This window comes from Homalodisca vitripennis, chromosome 8 (assembly GCF_021130785.1).
Source record: "Homalodisca vitripennis isolate AUS2020 chromosome 8, UT_GWSS_2.1, whole genome shotgun sequence".
Lineage (NCBI taxonomy): Eukaryota > Metazoa > Arthropoda > Insecta > Hemiptera > Cicadellidae > Homalodisca > Homalodisca vitripennis.
In genome coordinates this window covers 9,740,720-9,758,334 of record NC_060214.1, presented here as the reverse complement: position 1 = coordinate 9,758,334, position 17,615 = coordinate 9,740,720, and the positions used below count along the sequence as shown (strand labels likewise).

At 35.6% G+C, this 17,615-nt stretch overlaps 1 protein-coding gene across 1 annotated transcript; it reads left to right on the top strand.

Annotated features, from left to right (window-relative positions):
• The first annotated feature begins 3,351 nt into the window (after positions 1 to 3,351).
• Positions 3,352 to 3,908, top strand: LOC124367208. Its single transcript, XM_046823861.1, has 2 exons — positions 3,352 to 3,544; positions 3,655 to 3,908. Exons 1-2 carry the CDS (start codon positions 3,352 to 3,354, stop codon positions 3,906 to 3,908), a joined length of 447 nt encoding a protein of 148 aa, XP_046679817.1.
• The last annotated feature ends 13,707 nt before the right edge of the window (positions 3,909 to 17,615 follow it).

Sequence of the window (17,615 nt, the reverse complement as noted above, 5' to 3'; positions counted from 1 at the left end):
GTATTGGGCGTACAACTGTGTTCATATGATTGCAAAAGACTTTTAGGGATTATTTATGATTGAGTCATAAGAAATTATGACGGAGGCGCCTTTTTCAGACGTAGATTATAGATTTTCTGAAGTAGATTTTTTTTTACTAAAGTGGGCTTTGCAGACCCACTTCTGTACATATTTTCTTGATCGGAGCAATAATAGAAACATTCTACCGCAGCAGAAGTACCTTAAAGCGGAAGTAGATTATAGGTTTTCTGAAGTAAAAACTTTAACATACTGGAGTATGCTTCTATTGCCTACTTTTTCATATTGGAATATGGAACAGAAGTCAGATTCCGTTATATGCCCCCAACGCTTAAACTTTTTTCAATGAACTTAGAACGTTATGAAACGATGTAGTCGAGTAACAGAACTAACATTATGCCCCCAACGCTAATTTTTCATTTACGGATGATTATAATGAATTACAATAAATTGGTTACTAGCTAAGAAAAAAGGGTACTTACGTATTATATCGACCACACCCCTACATTTCTACAAACACAAAAATTCAACAAAAAAAACATTAGAAAGAAAAACATCCCTCGAGATAGTACCTATCAATAAAATATCAAATTCTAGAGGGGCTGATCATAAATATAAATTTAATTGTGATGGAAAGGCAATTATGTACCGTGCAAAAAACTTAAATAATCATGTGATGCCGCGCGGCCTGGCGTAATCGGGATTCTCAAGAAAGATAAGATAAAAACAACAACAATACAGATCATAATACCTAGACATGCTTGTTGATTGATGGAATATTAGTTCTGTTACTCAACTACATCGTTTTATAACGTTCTAAGTTAATTGAAAAAGTTTAAGCGTTGGGGGCATATAACGGAATCTGACCGGAACAGGAATTATATGTAACCGGAAATAGGTTACAATCAAATCAAATCTTTTTTATTGCATCGACAATTCTTACATTGTATGGCAAACGTCATGGTTTTTTAAATAAATTTCTGACATTCATATAACAATACACACTCACACATACAGTTTCACAGTTACGCCTCTTTCATACATCGCCAATGCAACCCACTTAGTACAGCGGAGTCAGTTGTCTAATTGGGCGGTCTCCCAGTCGAATGCCAAAAACTCACCTGCATTTAGAATGCTTGTGACACCAAGAAGCGTTTAAGGCGAGTCTTTAACGCCTTGGGCGTTGGAGTATCTTTAATTGAATTGGGCAGTCTGTTGAGGAAATGAACACCCGCCTGCGAGGGCAGGCGTTCATAAACCACCGTTCTGTGTCTCCCAGTTCGGTAGTTTGCTCTACCACGTGTCTCATACATGTGTATGTCTTGGCCTCTGGTTAAGGCGCATTTACTTACACAAAACAAAGTTGTTTCCAAAATGTAGAGGCACGGCGGAGTCAACAGCTGCAATTTCTTGAAGGATTTCCTTCACGACTCTCTAAATTTGATTTTGGCGATTATTCGAATTGCTATTTTTTGGAGTCTGAATGCTCTTTGAAACTGTGTGCTTGCGCAAGCTCCCTAAAGGACCACTCCGTAGGCCAGATGGGGGTAAATCAGTCCAAAATACGCCGTAATCAGTACCTGACTCGGGCAGTATTTGGCTAATGATCTCAGAACAAAAATACCTGAGCAGACTTTGGCGCAAACATAGTCAATATGCTCATTCCCTTGTCAGCCCTTGGTCAAGGTGCAATCCTAGGAATTTTGAAGAGCTGACTTCTTCCAGTGTGGAGTGATCTAACAAAATAGCAGGCCCACACTGGTTGCCCGCAGTGCGCAAGGCTATATTCAAAACGTTGGTTTTTGAAGGGTTTGTTGTAAGATTGAGGCTGTGGAAGTATTGGACACAGTTGTTGATGTCAACAAAAGCCTGTTGTTCCAAAACTTCACTTGATATTGCATTGAAAAAGAGAGTCGTATCATCGGCAAACTGCACTAATTTTGCATGCAGAAGCGATGATTTTACACCGTTGACGTAAAGCAGGAAAATCACAGGAACAATCACTCAAAGTGACCGGTTTTCAACTGGGGTAGGTTTTTCATACCTGTGGTATTCATCTTTTGATCTTAGCTATTGCTAAACCTGTTATTTCTGATTGTTCTCAGGCAACCTCTACTGTGGAGTTTGTAATATAAATCACTCGAACCATATAAAAACCTGTCGCAATATTTTGACTTTTAAAATTTAAAACCGCGACCAGTAAAATATTATGTGCCTTTAGTATGTCTTCATCTGACTAAGAATTGTTATATCGATCCTTCATACTTCAATACAAATATTTTCAGTAAGAAGATACGCACTACGATTATATTTCTCCAAACGTGCCTAAAATAGTTAATGAATTGTTAGACATATTGTTACAGAGAAATTCATGAGATTTCATTTGATACTTACAAAATCAGCGTTGCCCCCCATCTCTTTAATAAGACGTTTAAATACTAGTAATTTCAAATATACCGATATGGATCAAGTCGGGATGGAATATTTTCCAGCGAACTTCACTTATTTCAGGAGCGTTAATTTTAATTTATTTTTATTATTATGTTCATTATAAAAAAAATATGCGTATGACGTCCCTGAAATGTTATAGAAAAAGATAACAGGTACTTAATAATATTTTATTTAATTTGAGTTAAAAAATAGTTGTGTGTGGTTTTAGTCATAAAGCTAAGAATGAAATCAAATATGACATTGCGTAACGGTTAGTCACTAAAATTTGCAAGTCAGGCGACACTGTTCACTTGGCATGGCTTTACATGTTGTGTCAACCTCTCGTATGAACGTTAACTTGATGCATTACAAAGAGCCTTTGTTGAATAAATCTCACCCCATATTCACCGACTGTACCCTGAAACGAAGCAGTATAGTCATTTTTATAGGATGTGGATGTTTAGTTTAACACATTCGGTGAAGAAACAAAATTGACCAGTCATGGTAAATGGGAGAAAATATTTTTTAACTTACCTAAATGAAGTCGGAGCAGCCAAAAAGGTTGTAAGATTGTCCAGGTAACCCCACTGCCAGATTTGATGACGTCATAACTGTGATAACACTTGTTGTCAGCCGCACTGTCTCACTGTCTCGCGCGGACGAAATTTTTAATTGCACATTTTCAATAGTCCATAAACATGCAGTTGTCCTGTCCACTCATAAGTCTTCCACTAGTTCATTGTCGTCCTCCATATTGTATAAATTCAATAATACACACATACACAGTCACCTTACACTATGCACTACACACAATACACAATACAGCACAGCTAGCGGACCACGAACGGATTGCGAATAAACAACGCATGAGACAGGCACAACACGCGGCAACCGCCACAGCGCATGAGACAGGCACAACACGCGGCAAACGGCACAGCACATGAGACAGGCACAACACGCGGCAACCGACACAGCCATGAGACAGACATAACACGCCGTAAATGCCACAACGTATGGGACAGGCACAACACGCGGCAACCGCCACAGCGCATGAGACAGGCACAACACGCGGCAACCGCCACAGCGCATGAGACAGGCACAACACGCGGCAAACGGCACAGCACATGAGACAGGCACAACACGCGGCAACCGACACAGCCATGAGATAGACATAACACGCCGTAAATGCCACAACGTATGGGACAGGCACAACACGCGGCAACCGACACAACTCATGGGACAGGCACAACACGCGACAACCGGCACAACGCATGGGACAGGCACAACACGCGACAACCGGCACAACGCATGAGACAGGCACAACACGCGACAACCGGCACAACGCATGGGACAGGCACAACACGCGACAACCGGCACAACGCATGAGACAGGCACAACACGCGACAACCGGCACAACGCATGGGACAGACATTACACGCGATAACCGGCACAACGCATGAGACAGACATAACTCGCCGCGCCGTAAATGGCACAACGCATGAAACAGACACAACATGCGGCAAATGGCACAACGTATGAGACGCACAGCACGCGGCAACCGGTACAACGTTCCAGCGCAACTGCTAAGCTCACACTGAGGCAATGGCGGCCAAGCGAGCAGATGTCTGTTATTGTCGTCATTCGCGTGGCGCGTTAGTATTGGTTAGTATTGCATGAACCTGCTTGATTTGATAAAAAATCCAAATATTTGATGTTAATCATCTATTTACATTTTGCTGTAAAAACATACTTTTACTTCAGTATGTTAGTAATGACGCGTAAGTAAGGCAATTCGAATCCAGACGTCTTACTGACATTAGTAACTAGAGATATTCTATACAGTTGTTCACTTGTGTTGAGCTTTGTGTTGTCCTGTCAATGTAATACTGTGCTGGCTATCAAATAGCGCTATTAAAACCTGTTATAGTGAGATTTTTATGTTATACTTTATGTACAAATTATTTTCCAAACCAATACTCCTTTGGCAACAGGCTTTCAAAAAATAGAAAGCAATAACAAGGTTTAAGAAAAACAAATTAAGGATACCTATTATTTTCTTGAGTGACAAGTGTTTAACAAGTGCATTACCATTTTAAATTCAGTGAGAGGGTGTGCTTTCAAAGATGACTTCATTTAATGACGGAATATTTGGATCTTACAGTCGATTCCCATATACTTCATTACAGAATTGGATTTTTCGTATCGCACTGTCGTAGACCATGTTTAAAATTAATCAGTGGAGCGAAATACAATTAGTGAGAATAGCGAAATTGAGGTATATACTATACATTATGGCAGTTCTATCTCCAAAACGAATTGATCGTTCATTTAATAACGGAATTACATGATACCAACCACTAATAACATCCCCAAACTTTTATTTCAAAATTTATAATTGATGTGAGTTGTTCCTCTCCTCCCCCCACAAACATGCAACGCCTCGCTTTATATTTTGTTATTTTAAAACGGGACGATAAATGATAGGAAGAGATGAATGTGGTTTACGTTCAAAAGTTAATAGGAAGGGAAAACAAGGATGTAATTTGAGATTTTAGTGGTGAGCGTTGGAGGAAAAATGGCAATGGATGTAGCAGACTTTGGGGTTAGGTTAGTGAGTCGAGTGGGGCGAAGAAAATGGACCTTATGTTGTTAGAGGCACGTTCTCTTTATACAAATAACATGAGTTTAATAAAGATAACGTCTCTAATAAAAACTGTTGTAACCGATATTTTAATAGTAAAATCATTTTTATACATATTTTTCGTTGAAGATTAGTAAAGCCAAACTGTCTAGGGACTAGGAAAAATTCATTTTTGTCGGTCTATATGTCTGTCCGCACATATCTTAAGAATGACAAATTTTGTTTGGAAGATTTGTAACAAAAGTATAAATCCGTAAACAGTAAAATTACACAGAAACAGATTACATTATTATTCACATTGTGTTTGGAGAGTTTCATAATTATTCACTATTTAACTGCAATATGTTCTACCAAGAATGTGAAATATTGCAATAAAAAATAACTGTCTTTAATAATTGACTTGAAATAAATTGATATTAATTATAAAGATAGTTTCAAGGCTATTAGAAAAGCTATGATCATTGTAAAGAGCTATTCCATTATTACAATTCGTGTTTTATGTAAGGAATGTATGATGAAATATTATTTTCGAAGCACGTGTCTGAACCTAGTTTCTTCACTTATATTCACTGCGTCTATTTATTACTTTTATCAAGACCAATTAAAAATATTTCAAAGTATCTTACTTCAAACTTCAGGAGAATCGCTTAAATAGGGGTTTATACCTGTCGGTAGAAACAAAACTGGAATAAGAGCACAAATAGATGTATCACTTAAATCTGGGAAACCAAATGGAAGTGCAGGAGTGGAGCATTTAAACCGCAAATGTTGAGATAATGGGGTAAGAGGGCTAGTCTGTAGGTCTTGTCTACTGCGGAGGATGACTATTAGAGTGGGTGGGACGCTCTTACTGTTAAAGAATTTTTAAAGCCTAAACACAAGGGATTATTGTTTTCCTTACCCGCTTTGGCTGGAAGAGGTTGGAAGAGAGACAGCCTTCTCTTCCAGCTAATATGACTGAGATAGGGCCCATTATACCTCCTCATGAATTTCTACAGGAGGCGGCATCTGCCCCAATATTGCCCATCCTGGATATCCTGTTATCCAGAAGTGACTCAAAGGGGTCTTAGGAATGAGTTCAATGAGGGGTATCTCATAGTTTTGTCCTAAGTGCACAAAAAACAAAAATATTATTTTGATTACAGTAAATATTTTATCGTCGTTTTCTTTTATAAATAACTTACTCATAAACAAATTCATGACTCTCACATCTATATCTTTACATTGAATCACACCTAGATAAGATAGATCTTCCACCTCCCTCAATTGTTTTATAGGCAAGGAAGGAAGGTACTGTACGTTTTGAGCGGACAGGTGGACATCTTACAACACCTCGGTATTTTACAAGATGATGAGTATTTTTTGTCTCGTTTGGGAGTAAAACAAATTTTTCGTCTTACAATTTTTGGAACGCTCAACCACAAGGTCGTCTCTACATCGACAAACGTGTAGCCGTTGAACTAAGTCGTGCTCAAGAGGAAGAATAAGTGGTAAACTTGAATGGGCTGAAATAAATTTTCCACCCCTCCAAGTGATATGAAATGTTCACTAATGCTAAGCTGAATATCAAGGAGCAACATACACCAACATCGAAGTCAATGATGCCTAGAATAGTAATAAAGCTTAACGCAACACTTCAAGTCCATTAAATTGCAGTTCATTACGTACAGGTAGATGGACGGACAGAATGAATCTTTCTAGTCCTCGAATGACAGATACCGTGAACTCTCAGCCAATAAACAGCAGATAATTAATCCATGAGAACTATTGTCCAACAGTGGGTTTAATTAGTCTTGTACATGAATCTTACCAGACTGTACATGAATGTACTGCTAATCCAAGTTAAAATTTGTAAAACTAGCTGAGAGATAAAGCCACAACTCACAAAAACTCAATGTTTTTGGATTAGCATATTCGACGCAAAGCGATCGGGCTTCGTTACAACCACTGAATATTTTTTACATTTAAACAGAGTCAGCCTTTACAATTTTGTATTGTGACATCTGAGCACCCGTGGAGCTGCATTAAAAATATCGTGCATTCCACTTACTATTTGAATATAAAGACCACAGTCCGATTGTATTTTTACTGACAGTATCATATTTACTACAGTACGTCATTCATTAAAGTGAAAATCATACAAAAGTCGTTTCATCATTACCAACGTCCGATTGATAGGACATTTTTAATTCAAGTCTATAAACCTTTAAGGTTTAAAAAAGATATAATGGAAGTAAAAGAGAGGATGACTCAAATATTAAAACACGTTGCGTGCCTTAGCTGCATGCTTCCTTATGATCTTCGGTGAGCAGAGTAATCCAAAAACACCAACAAGCCCAAATTTGCCATGCATATTTTTTATAAACGCTGAGAACCTACAATTCCTTTAAGAAAATTTACTAAAAACAGCAATGATGATGCTGTAGTTCTTGAAGTGAACCAAAACCCACCCAAGAAAAATATGATAAATATTATGAGGTTATAAACATTCGAATGTTAGGAACCGAAGCAAAAGACACGGTATTTCTCCATTTTGGTTACTTAGGAAACAAATCTGAGAAAACTCCTCATTGCATTCAGCCTTAAATCAATATCTGAAATTGCTTCAGAAATGTTATGATTCTCAGTATAGGGTGCTAAGGAGATCCAATGAGGAGAGATACTGGGATATCTATGATGTTACCTTGGAAGAACTGCAGGAAAGCTCTGTTCCAGCCCACTCCAGTCAACGTGGGTATGGAAAGTACTCCCTCCTCTTTAGGCTAACAACAGCTATCAACACTACGGGATTTCCAGGAGTCAACCTCGCAGTGTATTAGATCTCTCGATTTTACCTCAGTCCCTCGATATTTGAGGGTAGTCATGCCCCTGTACATCCATGTCGTTCATAGTTACTCGTCGTTTTTTTATGTTCTCAGTGCAGTTTTAAGTCAGCCAGTAGTGCATCCTCCTGGGAAAGGTTCTCTTACTCTGATAGTTTAATTCAACCAAGCTAAGAGTTTTACTAGAGCACAACATAGTTTTTACTGCCATCCAAACCCTCTCCGTGGACATATTCCTGTGAACTTACAGTAGCTATTCTCTCTCAGTGTTGCCAACTGTGAGTACGTGAAGTCATTATCTCTACGGCAAGAGAATGGTTTTGCGAACTTTGAGGGTCTCTCCGGGATCAGATTATCATAGTGTAGTTCTGGCCTAGTTCTGCAAGGTGCAGTCTTGTAACAGAGTTTATTCTCTAGTGATATAACTTCGCAGACCTCCTCAGGGCAAAGTATAGAAGACTTGATATTATTATTTCTAGTCTGCAGCACACTATTTGTAATTTCCTTGCACTTCATTTCGTACTGTAATTTCGAGTTGTTGATTTTTTTAAATGAAATAAATTTAAAATAAGTAGGTATTTCAAAGAAATTACGTAATTAGTTAGAGTAAAAATCTTTTCTAGAACAATATATTTTTATTTATAAAGTATTAAGATTATTTTTCATAAGAAGTGGAAATAGAAATTAATTGAACAACAAAAACAGCCCATTACAAGAAGTTTGCAAAGAGGTCTTATCCAAAAATACAAAGTTAATAGACTAGCTTTCAGGCGTTCCTTTTCGTACATGGGTCCACATTTGTTTAATCGAATTCCAAAGAGAATAAAAAATAAAACTCTTCAATTCTTTTGCAATGCTATAACTAATTGGCTGCTAAGTCAAACTGAACAGGTAGATATTATACAAAACAGATTAGTCTAAAATATTCTTAACTGAATTCTTTCTTTTTTTACTTGCAAATTAGAATTCGTCCCCTTTACAACAATTCTATTATTTTAATATACTTCTCTTTTAATTACTAACCATTATAAAATAATATTTTATTTAATCTTAATACTATTCCATTAGTCTAAAATGTCTAGATATATTGTCATTATATCAATTGTATTAAGAGTTTTATATCTTTTATCTATATTTAAACATTGACTAGTAAATAAAAATAAGACTGACAACACTTTGAATTGATTAATTTATGCTCTTATCACCGTTAATGTATTTTTCTATAAGATGTAATTTTAGTAAAATGTAGATAGAAACTCAATATTACTGCAGTGATCTGCACAATCATCAAGTCCTTATCAGAGAAGACCGGACTGTTATCAGATTGTCTATTATTTAGTTTATCTAACCACGCAACTTGTTAATGTGGTTAGATTATATTCCATAATAATCTTGTTTGTAAAGTTTGAACTTTTTTGAAGATTTCTGTCCTTCCATGCATTTTCTGCCCAACGGGTTCATAAGTTGTTCTACTTTTAAAGAATATTTGTTGAATTTTATTGCCAAACTTTTAAGACTAATTGAATAATAATAACATTTGTTAACGAGTACTAAATGTTATCATACATACAGTTAGCACCTTATCCTTAATATTTTCATACTCGGGTTCGTAGGCGTTTCGTTATTTTTAAGGAAGTCTTCTCGTAAATTATATAAAATACCCGATTGGAAATAAAATTGTGAGGGTTTGTGCTAAATACTTATTTTTAACTTGACGAAAGGAATAATTAAAAGTATTTCTACAGAATGATTCTGAACTTTTGTTGGTTATTGTAGAAGATCGTTTCTATCGTAATAACAAACTCCTTTTTAAGTATATTTGGAAGTTTTCAGGCAAGTGTTTGTATATATGTAGCCTATGAATTATTTGCATTAAAATCTTTTTTTAATTTTAAACATTTACCATTCATTAACCAAACTTTCTATGAATGTCGAAATGACTTTTGACAACAATATTTACAATAAAAATGTTATTTAAAGACGGTAACATTTAAGCGATTTGAGTAATAGCTCAAAAAACGACTATTTTAGAAATATTTTACAAAAACACCAATTTTTTAAAAGTTTTTATTAGAAACCAAAGACATGTTATTTAAGTATCGTGGGAAAAATTCTCGAAATTTGTAACTTAGGTGAAGGGTAGCATTCCATTAGTTACTCAAGCCAATTCTTGTGCAACAATTAAAAATATATCACAACGTTTCGAGGATTGGAATCTATCCTCTTCGTCAGGTGGGGGATACCTTTATGTATTTTTAATAAATACAAAAATAATGAACAGAAAGAAATACAGAAATTCTGTTCGTTATTACTGTATGTATTAATGCCTCCCCACCTGACGATGAGGATAGACTCCAATCTTCGAAACTTTGTGTTATACATTTCTTATTTTGATATATACGTACATCTGATAACTAAACCGAACCAGACCAGAATGATAAAAAAGTAAACACGAATCTAAAAACATATTTGTCCACCTTATATTTAATGGATTAATTATGTTATTGCTCCACATTATAGGGTTATCTTTATGTTAGAATAATTAATGGTAAACTAAAACCCTTTTTATTAATGGATTAGATATGTTGGTAAATCCGAGTATTATAGTACTTGAAAAGATAATAGTATTTCGAAAATGTACCATCGATACATGACACTATAAATTTTATGGCCTGAGTGCATTTTGTCCAGTCTGGACTTACATGAATGTTTGAGCGATTTCCCATTACTACATTATTCTCATTGTAAGTTTTTAAATTTTATGTACACGAGGTTTTTAACACCTGATGAAGAGGGTAGATCTCAATCCTCGAAACGTAGAGTTGTACGTTTGTGAAATATAACCATTGCAAATGTCCAAAATTGTAATCTCATTTTAAAACATCGACCATGAATAAAAAATAGACAGAATATAATATTTATTACTCTTGGCAATTTTACTACAAACTTTAATTCAATATTAAGAATAAAAAATCTGTTTTAAAAGGATATAATTAATTACTAATTGAGTGTGTGATATAGCAATGAAATTGTCTACCGAATAAGGTGATATCGTAATTAATGATCCTTCCGACATTACAGATTCCAAACAATAGAGGAACGTTAATGGCACGGTTCCATTGTCGTCATTAAACCACCTTATCAGCTGACAGTTGCTCCTGTACTGATAAAGACGCTACATGTTGGAGCTGAGACAACATTCTCTATTATGCATGCTCATGACAGCTTATTCCTTTTAACAAATCGACTCACGTGATTAATATATCTCCATAATGTAAGCTATCGCAATAGATAAACGGAATGGATACACTGGTTAGCTGAGCATTAGTGAAGGGAGAAGGTGAGGAGTACATCCTGTGTGGATGGAAAAATTTCATTTCTGATTGTCTGTCTGGACAATTTCTAGAAAACGAACTTACCTCTAGACTAGGGATTTTCTTCATTGCTATTTATGGCTGAGCCTCCATGTGATATGGCTGAGCGTTAGGACGTACTTTTTACATTAGTCTTGTGGGTAACCATGAGAGCAACGAGAAAAGAGTAGAAGAAATAAATTTGTAAATAAAATTAGATTAAATTTGACCATTTAACATATTAACTCATCGCCTAACGTGTGTGTTATCATCTTTAGTGGTGTGTAGACGTTTATTATTTAACTGATAAGAAACCCGAGTAAATGGACAACAAAAATTGAATGTATCACTTGGATAAATATTTCAATAAAAATTTCAAATCTAGGTTATAAATTTAAATGAAACTTGACATCTAGATTGACAGGAATGAGTTCTTTAACGGAGCATGTCCGACTTTGGAATGTGGCTGACCGTCATTGAAACATACCACTATTGTAGTCTGGCTCAATTTCTATTTTGTCTATTAGGGAGATGTAAATATGTACTTTACATCTGATTGTCTATCTCGAATCTATCCACAGGGGATCTCGAATCTAAAGTGAGCTTTTTACCGTCCATACCAACTCTGTGAATTTTGTATGAGCCTGTAAGAGCATTTCTGGTTCCAGTGATACTTCCGACGCCAATGTTGAGTTTGCCTTGTTGCCACGATCAAGAAAATACGCCAAAAAGTTATTAGTTTGTTTTTTTTACGTAGTTGGTTTTGCTTTGTTTCCTGATCAAGTATTAAACCGTCCATACCAACTCTGTGAACTTTGTATGAGCCTGTAAGAGCATTTCTGGTTCCAGTGATACTTCCGACGCCAATGTTGAGTTTGCCTTGTTGCCACAATCAAGAAAATACGCCAAAAAATTATTAGTTTGTTTTTTTTACGTAGTTGGTTTTGCTTTGTTTCCTGATCAAGTATTAAACCGTCCATACCAACTCTGTGAACTTTTTATGAGCCTGTAAGAGCATTTCTGGTTCCAGTGATACTTCCGACGCCAATGTTGAGTTTGCCTTGTTGCCACGATCAAGAAAATACGCCAAAAAGTTATTAGTTTGTTTTGTTACGTAGTTGGTTTTGCTTTGTTTCCTGATCAAGTATTAAACCGTCCATACCAACTCTGTGAACTTTGTATGAGCCTGTAAGAGCATTTCTGGTTCCAGTGATACTTCCGACGCCAATGTTGAGTTTGCCTTGTTGCCACGATCAAGAAAATACGCCAAAAATTTATTAGTTTGTTTTGTTACATAGCTGGTTTTGCTTTGTTTCCTGATCAAGTAAATTAATATCATAGATTAGAGAAGCGTACTTCTGTCGAAAGAGAAATAATCTTACAGCTCACACAACAAATTATTTACAGTTATAATTAATGTATTGCAACACGGCATTGTTACATACCGATTAGAGGTATAGAACGGGTGTAACACAAACTGGCAGTTACAACAGATGATACAAACTGACGTTGTTTACCAGACGTTGATAACTGTTACAACGGTGTAATGCTATAGGTCGGAGGGACGTTGGTAAACCCGTCATAAATACCTGTGACAAAGTCCGGTCTGTACTCTGTTAACATGGAAGCGACGCTGAACTGTCTTGTGTGGATACCAACCGAGTACATAGCGTTGACTTCAGCTTCTGCTATCAAGAAAACATCCTCTCTATCTCAAGGTAGGCTCACTCTACTACATACTGTGAGAAAATTCTTTCATTATTTCCACTAAGTGATTGTAAACTGGAAGTAAATAAATAAGACTGAAGATTCTTGGAGCTTTGGAAACATTTAAATTTAATACCACTAAACATTTTCCGGTATTCACTTTTTTCGAGGCCATTGAAAATCAAAGATTTCGTTATCAGGCAACTTCACAAACAAAATATTTTTACATTGTTCTAAACAATGAATATATAAACAAAATATGGTAAAGGGATTTGAAATATGGTTAGCCAGTATTAAATATTTTTATTTTCATGTAAATTGAGATGAGAACAGAATTACATTCTGGATAGGTTCGTCTATATTATTGACAAGGATTTCTTGATTTTTGTGTATAAAATGTTTGCCAGGCATTCACTTGTTTGTATTTGTAACTTCTTTTAATAGTTATATTTTTATATTAGCGGTGATGAGTCCAGATGATGTACAGTGTTTCGCAACGTTTCATTTCTTCCATATTTGATATGTGCAAAGTGTTCTTTGAATCGTGTCTTAATGTTCCTTTTTGTTTGGCCAATGTACAATTTATCGCAGTAGTCACATTTAATTTCATAGATTCATTATTTGTTTTCTAACGAGTTTTTGTCTTGGGAATTTCCTAATATTTATTATAACCAATTGTTTGTTTTGTAAGTGATAGATTTGTATTTAAGACTTTTAAAACTATTTTTGAAATTGATTTAAATATTGCTGTATGTTTTCAATAAACAGAACAATTCTTGTTTGTTTGTTATCTTAAATGGGTAGTAATGTTGTTTTAGATTTCTTACTCTCAGTAGGTCTCTTTACCTGGAAAGTGTTCTGATTCATACACAGGTTCATCAACATGAAATATTTATCAACTATTTATTTATGTACATTTATGGAAGACAAATAATCCAATATTATTTCTGTTGTATCTACATTGTATATTGTTGTAATTGGAACATCAGGATACAGTGATACCATACTTCTAAAGATATCAAAAGTGTTTTTGATGACCATTGAGATATGAATTATGTTGGAATGCTTATTTATGTCTGACACTATGGGACGCATTCTATTTCCAGGTTGATATATTTTTGGAGTGCAATATAATTTTGGAATTTTATGATTGGGAACAGTAAGTTTTTTTATAATTGGTAGTAGATTAAATGTTTGCAGTGTTTTGAGATTTCCAAAACAGATTTAATGAACTATACTATTGGATGTTTTAAACGTTTGCTAAATAGTCCTTTATTTTTTTTTAAATTGTCCGAAAGAGTTTGTTTTACTCTTTCAAAATTTTCTTATTTGCCCATAACAAAAATAGTATTACTTTTATTGCAATACTTTTCTTTAATAAAACACATAGATTTATGAAATTTGGAAGATTACGTTATTCGGACTCACCCTTGTTCATTTTTATCTAATCCTAAATCAATGTATTCAATATTGATGAACCCGACTGATGGTTCGATGGCCAGGTATGATTTGTTTATTTTAATCTAGATGTTAAACGTTTTGAGTTACTTGTTTAACAAATTAATGTTTTTAAAATAATTTTAAAATCTTACAGAGACAAGAACAACATGGACTGCCCTGAGATGCGATTCTGTCGGTTTTCAGACCCATGACCAGGAAGTTATTCAAACCCTTTTCCAGGAAGGTGTTCAGACCCATACCCAGGAAGGTGTTCAGATCCTAGCCCAGGAAGGTGTTCAGACCCATGCCCCGGAAGTTGTTTAGACCCATGCCCGGGAAGGTGTTCAGACCCTAGCCCAGGAAGGTGTTCAGACCCATGCTCAGGAATGTGTTCAGATACTTGTCCAGGAAGGTGTTCAGATTCTTGTCCAGAAAGGAATTCACATCCTTGTCCAAGAAGGTGAGCGAACCCAATCGCAGGAAGGTGTTCAGACCGATGCCCAGGAAGGTGTTCAGACACTTTTCTAGGAAAATGTTTAAATCCTTGTCCGGGAAGGGTATAAGTCCCATGCCCAGGAAGTTGTTCAGACACTTTTCCAAAAAGGTGATCAGACCCATGACCAGGAAGGTGTTCAAACCCTTTTCCAGGAAGGTGTTCAGACCCATGCCCAGGAAGGTGTTCAGACCCATGCCCAGGAAAGTGTCCAGACCCTTCCCCAGGAACGTGTTAAGATCCTTGTCTAGGAAGATGTGGTGACAACGCAGAATGTGGAATGGTCAATCATCAGCCTCATTGCCACTGTGGGGATTGGTACAGGGTATCCTTACACCGGTTTTCATCTTACTGGTAAACATTTATCTTGCCTAAAAATTACATTGTGAAGTACTAAAATAAGAAAGACATCAGGTTTGCTAAGTTTTGGCTGAGAATTTCACGACAAACCTTCTATTGTCATTACGTAATTACTGGGTAAAATTGTACGATGTAAATTCAAAGGATATATTTCCTTCATTACATTTACTTTTGAAGGAACGTAGTACTAGGAAAAGGAAGGTGAAATAGCAGGTGTTCTGTCACCATTGATTATACCATTGTCGGCACTTACCACAATCATGTTCATGTTACATAAACTATCACAACTTGACGTAATGAAGTTTTTTATAGCTATGACTGAGACAAATCAACTTATATTATACAAGCATGCTCGGCAGCGCTCTCTTTTTAATAAATGTATAGAACTTGAATTGAAAATCAGTGCACTATCATGTGTGAATTTTCTTGTGAAATATTGGAAATACCAATTTTTTTCTCTATAACTAAATAATAGTTTTTGAGTATATAGATAGTAATATTCAAATTTCTAACCAATAAGATTGTTTGACATTATTTCAATGCGTCTCTAAATTTTAATATGGTATAACGTTGGGAAAGCAAAAGTTTCCACTGTGACTCTTGTTCTTTAGTTATTTCATCGATGTTATAGGTTTGGAAATTTATTGGCTAAACTTACTACCATAAATTTTTGTTTCACACTTGACGATGGCATCTTTGATGCTGAAAGGCCTCGTGTATAAGAATAAAATTATTGGAAAATTGTGACTTTTCGTTCATCAATTATTACTACCATTAGTTTTTATGTGTTATAACTTACATTGTACAGTATTTACATCAATACTATCGTCATCTTTTGTAAATTTAATAGTTTCCAGACGTTTATGAGATATCAATACTACCGATATACAGTCTTAGACGACAAAGCAATAAAATGTAGCTTTTGCAAAAATGCCCATCACTTTATTCTCAAGCTTATCATATAAATATAATTTCATAGAATTACCTGATGATAGTAGAAGGCTTTAGAATTAAGATTGTAATATTACAACTATTAGATAGTGTTTTACTACTAATGCTTTGACTTTTTCCATATTTCATGGGATGGAGCCATGAATTATATCAAAAAGCTTCGTCAATACCTAGTGTTCACTCATTATAGTAGAGTGGAAACATTTGAAGCGATCTATTGTACTTCCGGTACGTAATAGCAAGCATATTTAGACAAATTGGTATTATACTCATTAACGTTTAGGTGTAAGGACACACCGTGTAGGAATCCACACAGTGACAGTGAGGCTGATGATTGACCATTCCACATTCTGCGCTGTCACCCACATTCTCCTAGACCAGGATCTGAACATCTTCCTGGAAAAGTGTTTGAATACCTTCCTGGTTATGGATCTGGACACCTTCCTGGAAATGGGGTTTGAACACATTCCTGGTCATGGGTCTGATCACGTTCTTGAAAAGGTGTTTAAATAACTTCCTGGGCATGGGTCAGTTCAACTTCCTGGAAAAGGGTCTGAACACCTTCCTGTACAATGGTCTGAAAACCTTCCTGAGCAATGATCTGAAAACCTTCCTGGACAAGGGTCTGAAATCTTCCTGGGTAAGGGACTGAAAATTTCCTCCGAGAGAATCGCATCTCAGGGGAGTCATTAATTTGCTAAACAAAGTAACTCAAAACGTTTAACATCTAGATTAAAATAAAAAAATCATGCCTGGCTATCGAACCATCAGTCGAGATCATCAATATTTAATATATCGATTTAGGATTGGAATAACATGAAGTGAATATCTGAATAACGTAATCTTCCAAATTGCATAAATATATATGTTTTATTAAAAAAACCCACACAGACCAGTGGCCCATGAGGACGGGCTGTTTAAAAGGGGACCGACCTCTCCATAAAACAATCTACTTTTAAAATTGAAATCATCCCAACAAAAGCTGATGTAAACTTTGTCTTTATTGACAGCCGATGGTATTGTTTATTGATTACAGTGTTCTGTTTAATTGAAATATATAGACGAAGGGTTCGTGTGTAAAAGTGTTTAGGAACAGTGGGCAAAAAACAGCAATTGCTATGAGCCTGTAGTAATGGTATAATGTCAGATAAATGACCGCAGAGCACAATGCTACTGTATAACTGTAAGTTCATCATCAATATCGAACCAGAAAATGTTGACGAATTACTTTTGGCAACTCATATACCTGCTGAATACCAACAAACAATATATGTTGTTGAAAATAAAGTCTGTACAAGCAGATACGTTATAAACTTTTAATAAGTAACTCGTGTAACTGCTAGTATTGTATAAAGATTAAATAATGAGAAAGGAGAAAACATAAATAAGGAGAAATAAAA

Excerpts from the sequence above, each read along its gene's own strand:
- LOC124367208 (XM_046823861.1), top strand. The coding sequence starts at position 3,352 with ATGAGACAGGCACAACACGCGGCAAACGGCACAGCACATGAGACAGGC. Across the intron at positions 3,545-3,654 it reads CGCCACAGCGCATGAGACAG|GCACAACACGCGGCAACCGA; the intron begins GCACAACACGCG and ends CGTATGGGACAG.